Source organism: Polistes fuscatus, unplaced genomic scaffold (genome assembly GCF_010416935.1).
Source record: "Polistes fuscatus isolate 324 unplaced genomic scaffold, CU_Pfus_HIC Scaffold5, whole genome shotgun sequence".
Taxonomy (NCBI): domain Eukaryota; kingdom Metazoa; phylum Arthropoda; class Insecta; order Hymenoptera; family Vespidae; genus Polistes; species Polistes fuscatus.
The window spans coordinates 10,237,529-10,252,163 of NW_025113129.1; the positions used below are offsets into that span (position 1 = coordinate 10,237,529).

At 33.1% G+C, this 14,635-nt stretch overlaps 2 protein-coding genes across 5 annotated transcripts; both read right to left on the bottom strand.

Annotated features, from left to right (window-relative positions):
• Window positions 1-3,897: 3,897 nt before the first annotated feature.
• LOC122522595 (tetratricopeptide repeat protein 39C-like) lies at window positions 3,898-10,998 on the bottom strand. 3 transcript variants are annotated; one of them, XM_043643799.1, is made up of 16 exons: window positions 10,834-10,998; window positions 10,197-10,334; window positions 9,918-10,119; window positions 9,492-9,699; window positions 8,943-9,143; window positions 8,680-8,848; window positions 8,106-8,304; window positions 7,755-8,030; window positions 6,019-6,171; window positions 5,834-5,937; window positions 5,614-5,743; window positions 5,412-5,543; window positions 5,202-5,317; window positions 4,468-4,635; window positions 4,307-4,399; window positions 3,898-4,059 (listed from the first exon to the last, which is right to left on the bottom strand). In XM_043643799.1, exons 1-16 carry the CDS (start codon window positions 10,996-10,998, stop codon window positions 3,946-3,948), a joined length of 2,568 nt encoding a protein of 855 aa, XP_043499734.1. In that variant the 3' UTR covers window positions 3,898-3,945. The 3 variants fall into 3 exon arrangements, with proteins under 3 accessions (XP_043499734.1, XP_043499732.1, XP_043499733.1); XM_043643797.1 differs by lacking the exons at window positions 5,202-5,317; window positions 5,412-5,543; window positions 5,614-5,743; window positions 5,834-5,937; window positions 6,019-6,171 and adding an exon at window positions 7,398-7,475 and having other exon boundaries at window positions 7,570-8,030; XM_043643798.1 differs by lacking the exons at window positions 4,307-4,399; window positions 5,202-5,317; window positions 5,412-5,543; ... (1 more) ...; window positions 5,834-5,937; window positions 6,019-6,171 and adding an exon at window positions 7,398-7,475 and having other exon boundaries at window positions 7,570-8,030.
• LOC122522596 (soluble calcium-activated nucleotidase 1) lies at window positions 10,914-14,363 on the bottom strand. Of its 2 annotated transcripts, none has more exons than XM_043643800.1 (6): window positions 14,217-14,361; window positions 13,501-14,143; window positions 13,233-13,436; window positions 13,013-13,170; window positions 12,782-12,929; window positions 10,914-11,143 (listed from the first exon to the last, which is right to left on the bottom strand). In XM_043643800.1, the coding sequence occupies exons 1-6, from the start codon at window positions 14,337-14,339 to the stop codon at window positions 11,079-11,081; spliced, it is 1,341 nt and encodes a 446-aa protein (XP_043499735.1). In that variant the 5' UTR covers window positions 14,340-14,361; the 3' UTR covers window positions 10,914-11,078. The 2 variants fall into 2 exon arrangements, with proteins under 2 accessions (XP_043499735.1, XP_043499736.1); XM_043643801.1 differs by lacking the exon at window positions 10,914-11,143 and adding an exon at window positions 11,858-12,116 and having other exon boundaries at window positions 14,217-14,363.
• Between the last annotated feature and the right edge of the window lie 272 nt (window positions 14,364-14,635).

The window sequence follows — 14,635 nt, forward strand, 5'->3', positions numbered from 1 at the left end:
ATTATGAAAAAGACTTGAATGAAACGGCGGATGGAAAATCCGGTGTCTCGAGGTAGAACAATACGAAGAAATTAGAAAAAAAGAAAGATTAAAAAAAAGAATAGATATCTTCAATTGTACATACATATACATTTTACGAAATACTCTATACTCTAACATTTGGTGGGATTTATTTTGATACTAACGCGTGCGATATTATTTAAACGATCGTCGAAGTAGAAATCCCTGATATAAATGAATTGACAAAATGGAATACAGGAAAAAATAAAGTAATAAATTTCTATGCCTTTTGACTATGAACTTTGAACGAAACTTTCGTACTATGGTGATTAAATGGTGATTAAATGGTGATACTTTATAGATACAATAATTATAACAATCACCTATATACGCGCGTATTTCAAAATTTAAAATTGGTATTGCACAATTGATTTTTTGACGAAATTTCAATCGGGCGTGCTGTTTACGATCAAATTTATCCAAATTGTTAACTAATCTTTCGAATTTTTACAATGAATTCGATCGGGGGTTAATTGACGTGAACAAAATAAAGGGTGTCGGTACCTTTCCGTGCAAAATGCTGACGCGTTTGTTGCTAAAATATATATATACACATACACATATACACACGTAATGCAAATATATATCCAAAAAAAGAAAAAGAAAAGTAATAATGAAAAGAGAAAAGTAGTCAAAAGTTGAAAGCGCCGTGCGACGTAATCGCTTGTGGAAAAGTAGTCCGAATACTTACGTAAGTCAAATATATATATATATATATATTTACTTACTTAAGTTTCTTAGACAGCAAGCAAAAAAGTTGTGCTTAGTATGTTCTGTCGGCTATCGAATAATTTAGTCCAAAAAAGTGTTTTACCCTGTTCAAAATGTCTGATGGGTTACGCTTACCGACGCGAAACCGCTCTAGTCGTTTTTTCAAACGGTATGCTATAGCCACGATGACGAAGTCAATTAGCGCGTATTTTCTATGTACAAAATGACAAATTATAGTTGAGATAATAGGAAGAGAAAAAATCGAGAGAGATCGAGAATCAGGTGTTTACCGGTCGTACGAGTTCTACCCCCTTTCCTCCCCGCCCCCACCAAATTTGCGGTATACCTAAAAATATTATTAAAGGGTCGGTATGCGTTAGAATCGTGTGATCAAAATTGTGTAAAAAATTGTGCGATCATTTTCCTCGTAATAGAAAATTTCTTTTTCGTCTATATATTCTATATTTCTAGATCGTCCTGTACGATTTGTGAACATTTTTCAAGTTAAACTTATACGGCCGGTATACAAAATTAGATTAGAAAAGAGGAGGAGGAAGAGGAGAAGGAAGAAAAAAGAAGAAGAATAAGAATAAAATAGGAACGATATAGAAATATCATAAAAGAGAAGAAAAAACAAATAGAGAAAATAAAATGAAATCAAGTACACTCATTCGAAGCCGAAACCGAGGTTCTCCTTGCACTCGGTATCAATTTCTAAAATGAAAAAGGTGACAAACAAATAAATAAATTAATTAAATAAATAAAAGAAAAAATAGTGAAAGAAAAAGAAGAAGAAGAAGATAAAAAGAAAATGTCTATTATTAACCTTGAAGGGGTGCTTTTCTGAGACATTTTAATGGGGGGGAAGGGTTTAAATTTAAGACTCTCGTGTTTATCGATGTTCATTAGACGATTTGAACAGAGTATGTATTTAGATACTTATATACTCGTGTATATCGAAATGCAGACGATGGTACGAACGCGCGATGCGTTCTCTTTTATTATTATTATTATTATTATTATAATTATTATTTAATTTTAAACATATTTTTTGTATAAAAGTTTTCTATCGCGTTTTGTACGATCGTGGGAAATAATCGAGTATGGTGTCCTTCGATGATCGCGATTTAAATCAACATAAACGCATACTTCTATATCTTTGGAATAACATTAAAATAATGGTTAGGTCATCGTCAATTAAATTCATTCATATTTTAAAAAAATATTCGACAACTCTGATCGATAACGTTTCAAACTTGTCACTAAGGTAATCTCGAGCGTCGAAGGGCTTGAAAAATTGTTCCTTTTTCTTCTCGAATAATCATTGTTAATTTTTTCTTTTTTTTTTTCTCTAAAAATCAATTAATTTTTAAACGAAATATTTTGATCCCTATTTCACGTTTACTCGATAAAATCCCACATTTTCCTTCTCGCAATACTCGACAAAGACAATCGAACGTTTCTCGTGGGATTAGCTAGCGTTCTCGGTGCTTTCCCGTTTTCACGAGAACGTAAAAAGAATAATTAATGCAAATAGAAAACAAACAAAAATAAAAAATAATGTGTGAAGAAAGAAGAGAAAAATAAAATAAAATAAAATAAAGTAAAATAAAGTAAAATAAAATAAAATAAAATAAAATAAAATAATTAAATAAGATAATATGTTCGTACCACCGTTGCGTCATCATCGTTTCTCTGGCACCACGACCGAGTCTCGATAGCTCGATAGCGTTTATTAGGCGACTGACCTCCGAATTATAGTTATTCTAGTCGCACTGTGGATTCATAAACGAGATAAGAAACCGATAACATTCAATACGACGAACGGGAAAACCATGGGGTTGGGGGGATAAGGGAGAAGGTGGGTTTTGATCGTAAATGTTTTATCGTCAAAAAAAAAATGGTTACCGTAGGAAAGAAAAAAAATTAATGAGGGGAATTAAAAGGGGCTGATAGAAAGAATGAAATGCAACAAAAAAAAAGAAAGAAAGAAGAAACATAGACAAAAATATGAAAAAAAAAATAAAAAAAGAGAAACGTAACGATGTTAAAAATTCTTCGCCGCGTGTCTCTTCGAGTCTGTTCTTCGCCCGTAGAGAAGAAGGCAGTGCGTAATCGTCGAACTATTAAAGTGTCTAAGCAGCAACAACAACAAAAACAACAACAACAACAACAACAAATAACAACAAATAACAAAAATGATTAAGCAAATAATAAATTAAATGAAAAAGAAAAAAAAAAAGAAAAAATGTAAAAAAAAAATATATATATATATAAATGAAGAAGCAAAAGAAGTAGAAGAAGAATATGAAGATAAAGATGAAGATGAAGAAGAATAAAGAAAAGTCACCGGCCGTTACCGTAGGCCGGTAAATATGTCGTGCTATTTTAATTACAGTACAGGTTAAAACAAAATGAAATAAAAAAAAAAAAAAAAAAATGCAGAAAAAAAAGAAAAAGAAGAAGAAGAAGAAGAAGTAAAAAAAATAAAAATATATTGCGTGTAGTCCTGTAGGGCTGCCAATAAAGAAGCGTCCTTTCTTGTTTGCCTGATTGATTCAATAAATAATATACGCGTTTATCTATGTATGCGAATAAGTTCGTATAAGTTCGTGTATTTAACTTATTTCCATACATACATAAATGCTTATATCAAAGTTACAAATGTTTGTGAATGTTCTGTGCACGCGTGTATGCGTATATCTGTGAACGTTAGTCGTGAAAAAAGAAGGATGACTACGATGACGACGATGATGATGATTATTATAATGATGATCCGACATGCTTCTTTGGCCTTGGCCTGAATTTCAAAAAAGTTAGAAGAGAGAGAGAGAGAGAGAAAGAAAGTGAGAATGTTTATGAGAACGAATGAGTAAGTATGTACGTGTCTGTGTGAGTGAAAAAGAAAAATCGTGGTATCGAGGGGGTGCGTTAATTGCGTAGAAGGAAACTAAATATGTACAAATGTAATAAATTAAAAGCGACGATTACGTTGAATCAAAATTCGCAAAGTGTGTGTCATTTGTTTGTTTTCATTTTATATTATCTTATATTATCAAAATTCAATTTCTATTCGTATACGTATATATATATATATATTATATTTAAGTATAAATTAAAAATAGAGATATATATATCCATTTATTTGAAGTGAGTCTAATAGATTAGTTTAATTTATTGCCTAAGAGTACCGTGAACTCGTATCCTATAAACGCAGGTGTAGTCGCGATTGCCATTATTCGAATGTATCTTCACTTCTACGATCTCGTACGCTTTCTTCGCTTTATTCTAAAAAGAAATGACGACAATTAATCATCCGTTGTTTATCGTACGCAATCATATCAACATCTTATTTACAAATGACGTCTAATTGAATATTTTGTTGTTGTTATTAATGAAACTAAATTGACGTCAAATTGTTCTTCTAATCGAAACATATAATATTTTTAAATATTTTCTTTTCCCTTTTTTCAAATTAAAAAGTAAAATATAAAAATGATGATATCGTCAGATAAGGTGTTAAAAATCAATTTACTTGGACTTCAAAGTACTGTATGGAAAGACCGGTATTGTCATAGGTAAATTCGCCAAATAAAAAACTATTCGTATCTTCTAAGCATTCCAAGCCCTATGATGGAGATAGAGAATCGTTAATAAAAAAATCAAAATAGTTAACAAACGAAAGATACGTTTTACCCAAACAGAAAACTCCTTAGGAGCAGTAGTTGTCTCGCCGGTTGGTGATATAGAAGGGGAAATGTGCTCGAGGCTAACACCGGATATGTACACTGGTCCTAGTAGTTGTATAACAACGGTCCCACTGGAACCCTTGAAAGCCCAGCATTCTCCAGGAAGGACACCTATCTGGTGCATACGAAATCAAGAAGCCGTCACAAGGTAAGAGTGTATACACAACGTAATGAATACACACAGACAAACATTCATACGTACAAACAATCAGAACATTTCCTTTATACTTTTACCGTTTTAAATGACTTGGTCGTTTGCTATGATACAAAGAAAAAATTACCGGAAGACAAAAAAATTAGTCTATTTGAAATAGTCTAGGAAAAGGAAAATATACGTACACATACTTACCTGAGTTATATCAAAGTGTTGGCGAAAATTGTTAGCTAATTGTAAGATAAATCTTTTATGTACATTTTCATTTTCGAATTCAAATTTTAATAGAGGCAAAATGTTCTATTTATTTTGATTAAATTTAACGGAATGTGTGGAAATATAAAGCGTACTTTATAAGACCAATATTAATGATAATATTTTTGATCATATTAGAACTGCGAAGGTGAAATGATATATTAAATAAATGAATAATCGAAAGGAATGATCAGAGTAATGTCATTGATAGTGTAGAGTCATTATTACTGATCGTGTAAAGTATACTTAAGAAAAGAAATAATCGCAGCAACCTGTATTACAGCTCTTGGGGTATTATGTGGAGTACAAATGGGAATACCAAAAAGTGTCCAAACTGGAGAACCCATCGTATAGGTTTTGGTATCTCTTATGGAAAGTATAGAACCACCTGTTAATATAAATTATTATAGGATCCATTAATAATTGTTAACTTGACAATAGAATTTTTGGTTTTGTTTGAAAGTTAAATAATTTCGAAGAACCTAAAGTTTCCAGAGCATAATCCGTCATTCCAGTTTTATCAGCGTCGTACGTTTGTAATTCGCTTTGAACTATTTTTCTGACACTTTCTGGCGAAAAAGCTTTTAATATATTCTCCGTATGTATGCCGATTCCTATAGCAATGAAAAATAAGGAGTAATCGGGATAAACATTATAATCGTTTTTTCACGTAATTTCGCGCACCTTTCTTACCCTCGGTCACCTCGTCTCTCAATTTAAGAATGGCCTCCGATATCTTTGGTATCGCGAATCCAACCTCTTTAAGCTTGCTTTGCAAATTGTCGCGAGTCTCTAAGACATTTTTCACTTCCATCTCGTTAAAATAAACAAACGACAATAAGTATTTTAATGAGAATTAAATGTTATATTAAAATTATGATTAAGATTATTGTTAATTTTCTACCGAAAGTGTATTTAAATGTCTTCGTAAGTTTCCCAAGTCAGATTTGATGATTTTGAAGGACGAACTTGCGGAATATTTATCACAAAGATGAGACACCGACATAGCTAATTTACGGGAAAGTAAAAAATAAAGAAATTTTATAAAAAGTTTTTAAAAAGTAACGATTAAATAAATCGTTTACGTACCTAATAGCGAGGTTATGATAAAATAAACAAGCGGTTTTATGAATTTTTGATACCAGGAAGGACGTAGGCAAGGATTCGCGACATTGGCTTGACAATTTCCTCCGTTGACACAGCAATAAGCGTTTCGAACGCTCATCTGATAGATACCATAATAATAATAATAATAATAATAAATATTACATAATAAATAACGCTAAGGACAAAGCCGTTTCGTTGAATATTGTCAAAGATCGAGCGCAGTCATGGTGTTCCGCTAAATGTCATATGAAATTTTTGTAAAAAAATAAGGTACAATCGCTTGATTGAAAATTTTTATAAATTAGTCAAACCACAGTATATAATTTTCAATAATTTTTTCTCTGATTTTGTAAATTATTAATTTTATTTAACACGTTGAATGCCATTGGAGTCATCATCACCGGTGTTCGAAATTTTGTTTGTTCGTGTGGTCACCGGTGATCGGTGAAACCAAGATTACTAGAAACACATATTTCGAGTAAATTTCAATGCATTCAGATCTTTCAATATTATATTACAATGGTGTAAAGAAATTAATGCAGTATAGAACATAAGAAAATAGTTTTATTTATAGATATAACACGTATGCACGCATATTGTATCTGTCATATTAAAATACTTTAAATAAAAGAAAGGTAAACAACAATATTTCACAACTTATTTGATACAATTTTTTGCCTTTGATTTTAAATATAAGGTATGTAATATTTTTTTTGGTAACATATTTTACAAAATCGTCGTGTGATCCTGACTTTTCCGGGAATGTAAGAAAGGCAATTCTCAATTTCACCATATCGGCAATTTGTTTATTGAGAAAAAACAAAGAAATGCATTTCAGCGCCACGGAAGTCACCAGTTGTGTCCCGAAGTAAGATAAATGCGTTGCACACGATTGCACATTTAAACTCATATGTTCTAAATAATATTTCAATTTAAAATTTAACACATAATAAAATTAATTCGTGTTGGCGCCACGACCAAGCCATGTAAAATTAATGTGGCATTCAACGTGTTTTATAAGTAAAGCTAATATTTCGGTGGTCTCCTTCAGATGAGACACCCTGTATATAATATAGATATTTATAATAGTCAAACGCGTGGAACGCATACAGGCATCGCTAGAACCATGCGAATATTAGCACATTCGTCCAACTTCTTTTATCTATGTATAAAATATACATAAACGAGTGCTCGAATGAAATAAAAATTGAATTTTTTTCATAAAGTAAAAATCGACTCGAAGCGTGCATTCACGCAGATCTAATTAGTTCTAAGATTTGTATTCTTATGTACGCTATGGATTGTTTGTCTCGTATTATTTGTCATCAATTTAGATCCTTTAAGGCCGAATGTATACGTACGTTTAATCTACTTTCAAAATCGTAATCTCTATATTGAGTTTGGGCCCTTAGTAAGAAATTTTTCCCTTCCTCGATATTCTGTAACGAATTAATATTTCAAATGTTAATTGTATTATGTTAAATATTTTAATTGGGGTGGGGTGTATGTTGATTTTTGATTAAATATACTCACGTCATTGGTGCAAAGGCTACTACCGAGTTCGTAAAGGGCAAACGCGCTCACGTGTTGATCAAACATATCCTTGTTCGGATTGCGACGTTTTAAACAGCTTCTATAACTTCTGATAGACGCTTGTCTATCACCAAGATACAAGTAAGCTGCACCTTCGATCAAATCAGCCAATCCAACCATTGGCTCTTCTGAACGGTTGCCCTTACAATCTAACAAAATTCCTCGTAATGCTTCAATAGAACAAGACGGCATGGCGTTCCAAAGATATAACAACTCGTAGACAAGTAATTTGTAATATAAAATTGTGTAAGCTCGACCTGTATCTTGATCAACCAATTTCGGAGCTCTTCGTAAAATAAAAAGGCCAAGTTGTGTTTCCTTTGTCGTACCGGCGACCAATTGAACAATTTTTCGATACATCGTCATCAATTCTTCAAATTTTCCGTTCGATCCGCAACAGACTGGGAACAAATTATCAAAAACGTTTATTTTTAATCAAAAGTTAATTATGAGATTTGTAATATAGAAAGAATTACCTGCCGCCAAATAAGCGTAGAAACTTTTCGACCATCTAGACTGTTGCTGTAACTGTGTCAAAGATCGATAAGCTTCTTCGTAACTCAAACGTATCAGGTGACACCAGGCAACCTCATGCAGACACAATAATCTCACTTCTCTTTGACTCGATGCATCCACGGCTTTGTCGTAAGCTTCAAGGGCGGCATTAACGTTCGACTGTAACACGTAATACATTATGATTCATCTATAATTAATGGCGTTTCAATTTTATCTAATTGTCAGTGACAGAGCCATTTCATCAAGAATCACTTCGGTGACAGGTTTTGATAACGAACAATGTTTAATTATGAATAGCAACGTAAATCTGATGCAATACGTGTAACAAGTATAATGTATAGTAATTATAATGACAAAATACAACTACTAGTCATTGAGTGTCGATCAAAACATTGCTAATGAATAAATATGTTCGGTAAAATAGGGTGCCGATAAAATCGTGTCGGTTAAGTGATTCTTAATGAAATGATTATCGATGAGGTAAGGGTGAACCTCGATGGCTTTCTAAAGGGTCATTAAAAAAGAATCCATTACTTCGAGACGTTCCACTCGGCCTGCGAAGAAGAGAAAAAGGGCGGAATTCTGAAATTCCATGCGACATTCCTCGATCAATTGTTTCGCTGCGTTAACGCCCGCTTTTACGTTGGAACCGTCGAGAGCGAAAAATGGTCGCACTATCGTGTGATACCAGAGAAGGGATAATCTGTAGGAAAAATTATTTACAAATTTGTATTTTTTATTTATAGCGGGTCAATTTTAATGTTTTTAGATATCATTTTTGGATGTATATTACTCACGTTGCTAATGGAGCACGCATATCCTCACTGACACGAGCATACATGAGAGCCGTAAGACCAGCTCGTCTATCACCCTCGAAGCCCAAAAAATGAATAAGTTTTAACAGGGAAGGTGGTAAGAGGCTCACGCAAAGTTGATAAATCCCATAACCAAAGCTCACGGCTGACATCAATCGGGTCACTTCGGATGGTTCGACAAAACTAAAGAGAAATATTATTCGTTTGATCGTTACTGTTCTTTAGAAAAAAAAAAATAACAGTTTTTCCCTACAATCTCTTCTTCCTCGATTATATAGATACAATTTAAATGGGATAGTATTCGTGGTTGTCGATAAAGAAAATATAAATATTCACAAAAATTGAAATAAAAAGAATGTGTTCTACAAAAAGTGAAAAAGACGAGAGCGATTCGAGAAAAAATACGAAATGAAAAGAAGAAATTAATCGTAGAGTAAAAAAGCGAAATAGTGTCGAGTTAAAATTGTAAGAACGTGACCGAGTGTAGTGTGAAAAAGAAGGATAAATTTTGTAAGAAGAAACAACAATTACGGTGTCTGTTGTTCGGACGTGATGCCAGTGATCGAGAAGAACATTGATAGGGAGCTTCGCAGACCTGATGGTGAGGTGATGGGGGTCGAGTTTCCAGGTGAACCATTGAAGGATGGAATCGACCATTCCGAGGAACCTGGACTATATGGACTTTGGAGCGAATAACAAGAACCATTTCTTCCTGGTACGCTACAGTTCGCCTCGAAATCTGTGAGAAATAAAATTTTCTATTGAAAAAGATCAATTAATTATTTATCGAAAAGGAAACGGATACAAGCTCGTCTTCGACCTTTCCGTGTTTTTCAAAGGATTAATACGTAATGATTAAAAGAGCTTGGAAATAGGTCAAAATCGATCTGGTACCGTTGTGCGAGTTCTCTCATAGCGAGGCTCATAAATTAGTCGGATTGAAAATAATTTGTATACCCGATGGTACGTTGCCAAAGGTACGCCTATAAAGCTGCGATATTTGCACATACGTGTGCTGGTAAACGCGCCAGGCTTTACGCAGCATCCAACCACCACGAACGTAACCGGTTAGCTCTTGTTGGAGAAGTGTTAATATTGCTGAGCAAACTTGCGAATCCGCTAGTACTATCTGCCTCTCCAATTTGTCGACGTATTCCTTCTAACGATATCGTTTTATATTTTTTAGCACAAAGACAATTAATTAAACCATTTATTTGATTATTTTCGAATACTCACAGAGCTTTCCTCTGCCTTAAATACCCTGTTCTTCATAGATTTAAGCCAACCGATATCGTTCGCACATTCCCTTTCCATGTCTCTCAACAATAGCATGGCTTGTTGCAGTTTATCATCCTCGAAGCTCATCAATGCATTCTATGTAAATAGAATGTAAATAAAACCAGTTCATTCTAGCCGTCTAACGCGACCTAAAACTACACGCTAGAAAAATCGAGTTATTCGGTATTACTTGACCCAGTTTAGGGGCTTACTTTTACTGGTTCCTCGTCACGCGATTTTGATTATTAATTAAAGTTATGAAAGCATCATTTTTCTTCGTTGATATATAAACATGGTGTGGCAAATAATATCAAAAATAAAACAGTCGGGTCTATGTTTGTATTAATTAGATGTTAATAAAACAAAACGAACACTGGGTATATATGTACAAACATATATATATAGATGAACAAGAGAGAAGCCACCGCGTGCGTTTCTTGTCTCTTAGCTACGCGGGTTAATATAATAAAGCCTTTATCCGTTAATCCGATAAACTTTGAACGATCAATCTCGTACTTTCTCGAGTACCAAGTCTACTTTTTTCTAACATTTCAATATCTAATAACTATAAAAATAAATCAAAAAATGTACTTACCATGAAAAGGACGAAACAACGACCCGCTTTAACGTGGAAACTATGAGGATGTCCAGTGAACAATGCCTCAGCTTCCTCCGTTTTGTTATTTAACAATAAAGATATCCCAGTTCTCGCAATACTCCATTCCGACGTTGTTGATCCTTTGTTCTTGTTTGATGCCATTCTCCCTCTCTTTCTCTCTTTTTTCCTTGTTAGAAAAAGAAGAAGAAAAAGCAGCCCTTATCTAAGTTCGCATTCGATCATCAGCCAACGTGATCTTCCTCTTTTGACGTCAAACACGTGTTCATCGTTCGTGCGAAACATTCCACTGTATCCGATCAAATATAAAGAAAAGTAGATACGTTTTTGTGAAAATTTAAAAGATTTATAATAAGAGTTATAATCGTATTTGCTAAAGATACGTATTTTACGTTTTAACTGATGAAAATGAGGACGAAACGAACGTTTTATGGAATAAACGGTTCTTCTTCACGGATGTTACGTAGTTGTCAGGCGCGTTACACTCGTCGTGTCATCCTCATTCGGATAAGTATACTCGAAAAATGCTTGAGGATAAGTATTCGGTTGCGGTTTAAAGATATGCAAAATCAAGGTGGAAAAAAGTGTGTCGTCTTTCGATAAGATAAGCTTGATAAATCGCTGGAAATTCAACGTTCACTGGCTCCTTTTAGAATGTTCCTTTTTTGATGCTGATAATATTTAACTTTAGATTTTTATTTTTTATATTATTTTTTTTTTTATTTGTACAGCTTACAAGTGTGAAAATAATATTCTCGCGTTCCTTCAAACTTTATAATCGAATTGTTGAAAGAGTTGGATCAATTTTGTTTCAAGTTTTTTTAGTATACCGAATTTTCATCAAGAAAGATGATCGAGTCACCACCGCGATCGTTCTCAATCGAATCAACAAACGAAATCAAAAGAAAAAAGAGTCAAATTTTCTACTGGGCGGGAGGACTAGCTTTCGTCGTGACGCGATGTGTAAACTAAACCCTCTGAGCGCAGTACTGCTGCCACCAACTTCTTCAGAATTCATATATAGGTGTTTATTGATTTTATCCTAGAAATATTACGACCTTGATAACACCAGCACGACAGGTTTTCACTTTCGTTATTAATATTGTTGGATAATTTAAAATTTGTATTATTATTTAAATATAACATGCAAGAAATTGATGAATTTGTGCAGACAAAGTGATCGATAATGCATTCACGTTACTTTCGCTTCTGGCTACATCTTCCATTATGTCACTTAAAAAGGGAACGATCGAATTTGTTCGCTATAGGAATACCAACAAACGAAAAGGGTTATTAAAATTTTGTTTAACTATCGAAGAATTCAAATTTATTTTTTATGCTATTATTATTCTGTGACAACAAACGTCAAAGTTATTATCTTTGGCATTGAAGGAGTGTTTTCATTCGATTTGATAAGTTATAAAATTGTATATAACGATCAGTTGGAAATCCTTCAACGTTATAGAAATTTGACGTCATTTTTTTCCTCCCAAAAATAATATTTTTTCAAAAATTTATAACTTCATTGCTAACTTGCGAAGCGTGAATGACAAAATTGTTTCAATGAGTATATATACATAAGTACATATGCAAATATTTACAATGCAATAAAATATTTACAATTCTGTTACATTTTTCAAAATTTGCATTTAAGATATGATAAATTTTATCATCTCGAATCAACTATTATTCTATGTAAATGAAAACATAAGTGGTACCTCTGTCCAAGCCGTAGGACAATATACTTTCGAATACTGTTACAAGTCAAATAGTTTTCTTTTCCTGCATTGGTATAAAATGATTTTCTAGAGATTTTTTACACTTATTTATAATTAATACTATTAATAATATCATAGGAATCGTCATATAAATTCAAATCCTTCGAATTTCTTATCCGTTACTTTCACTTCTGGCATTATAATAGTACCGTCAATTGAAAATGCCATAACATAGGTGGCTGTTTTCCCCTGGTATTCCTCTGTTTTTAATGCGATTATGATAGTGTCATCGGTTCCTGGTAAAAATTTGAAACTCGAGAAGCCTCTAATAGGAATTAATTCACCAATCTTTTTAACCTATAAATGAAATGGACTCTTTAAATAAATACATTATAATTAAAAAATAAAAATCTAATATAAATATCATTATTTCAATGTACCTTAATATCTAAAAAGTTTTCATCCGCAATTAATAGAACATTACAGCTCATCGTCTCATCTTTGGTTTCGTTGTAACGTTCCTTGGAACATCTTCTTGGTAAAAAGAACCAACTTTTGTGTATATCGCTCCATACTCCTGATTCATGTATCATATACCCTAATGAAAAAACAATTATTAATAATTACTTTCACGCTGCTATGTTATGACTGTTAGCCTACCTGGATATTCAATATTAATCGCTTGCCTCAATCTCTTATAATTTGAAATCCAATTTACAGAGGAAATTTCTCCTCTAGGAGAAACTATTTTGATCCACTGAGGATTATTGTGCTCGTATTCTCCAGATGGTGTAGTCCATTCTTTTCCCATGCTGCCAACGTACAACTGTTCATCTTTAACCGTTGCCCACTCAGACTTAAATCCTACAACATAGATAAGAAAAAATACATTAATTTATGTGACATATGTTATAATGAAATATCTTACCCTTTGGATTTTTGCCGTTGCCATCTAGTAAGATGACCCAAGGATAAGCCTGATTGTCTTCGATATTATATATTAACCCAGTACGATCATCGAAGGACAATAAATGACCATCGAAGGTGATCAATTCTGACAATTCCATGCCTCTATCTTTCATCGCTAAGGATGAAGATAAAACAAGAGTCCTATCGTCCCAGAGTATTGAAATATAATTTGTAGATGGATTCCAGAATAGAGTACCGGTCTTCATAAGACTATGCCAGGTATTTTTAGAATCTAAGATTTTGGAGTCATGATCTAAATCACTGACCATAGCTATTCTATAAGTGATACTTTTAGCTGTTCTGATAGGCGAAGTAGATGGGTATGTTTTATTGTATTTGTAATAGCGACATTGAGACAAGGGTTGATGAGTGACAGGCGTACAAATGATATTATTAAAAAAAGGATAAATCAGAAGTAGTAGTGGAACGCACAATAAAAGGCATATTAATCCTAAAAATTGCCTTTGAATATAAAAAGTACTGTTAGCAACTCGGTAAACGTGGGGAGCACGTAATGCTTGTCTCCAATCACGCAAATATGACATACTTTCTCTTTTCCCGTTCTTCATTCGAAATCTTATCATCACATTGAAACAAAAATTCTAGACAGAAAGAGAAAAAGACATGGAGAGATAGAAAAGGAGAGACACCAAAAAACTTAACCTATAAGTTAACCTTTAAAATATCTACATAGCGAATGTGAACGTAACGTGGCGCTGCTGGATAGATAGGAAATTTTTGACAGGTGACATTTGACGTAACTGTGTCAACAGCATCTCTTACGCAATTCATTTTCATTCGGAAAAAGAAAATTAAATACAAATACATCTTAAAAATCAAATATGACGTTACAATATTTTAATCTGATATAACACATATACACGCAACTATTTACTTAATTAAATAAATCTCATTCATAAATGATATTAAAAGTAAGGCAAACTTTATTCAAAATGACGTCTCAAGGATGAAAAATAGAAAGAAAAGAAAAGAAAAAAAAGAAAAATAGTTCATCGATAAACATGAGGGAATAGATGCAAAAGTATGGACGCGCGTGAACGTCGAGTATACGCTTGTCGCGTGGGAGAAGAGGT

Excerpts from the sequence above, each read along its gene's own strand:
- LOC122522595 (XM_043643799.1), bottom strand. The coding sequence starts at position 10,998 with ATGGCATCAAACAAGAACAAAGGATCAACAACGTCGGAATGGAGTATT. Across the intron at positions 9,700-9,917 it reads CTTTGGCAACGTACCATCGG|ATTTCGAGGCGAACTGTAGC; the intron begins GTATACAAATTA and ends TATTTCTCACAG. Across the intron at positions 4,400-4,467 it reads CTAAGGAGTTTTCTGTTTGG|GGCTTGGAATGCTTAGAAGA; the intron begins GTAAAACGTATC and ends TCTCCATCATAG.
- LOC122522596 (XM_043643800.1), bottom strand. The coding sequence starts at position 14,339 with ATGAAAATGAATTGCGTAAGAGATGCTGTTGACACAGTTACGTCAAAT. Across the intron at positions 14,144-14,216 it reads GCTATGTAGATATTTTAAAG|AATTTTTGTTTCAATGTGAT; the intron begins GTTAACTTATAG and ends CTTTCTGTCTAG. Across the intron at positions 13,437-13,500 it reads CAACGGCAAAAATCCAAAGG|GATTTAAGTCTGAGTGGGCA; the intron begins GTAAGATATTTC and ends TCTATGTTGTAG.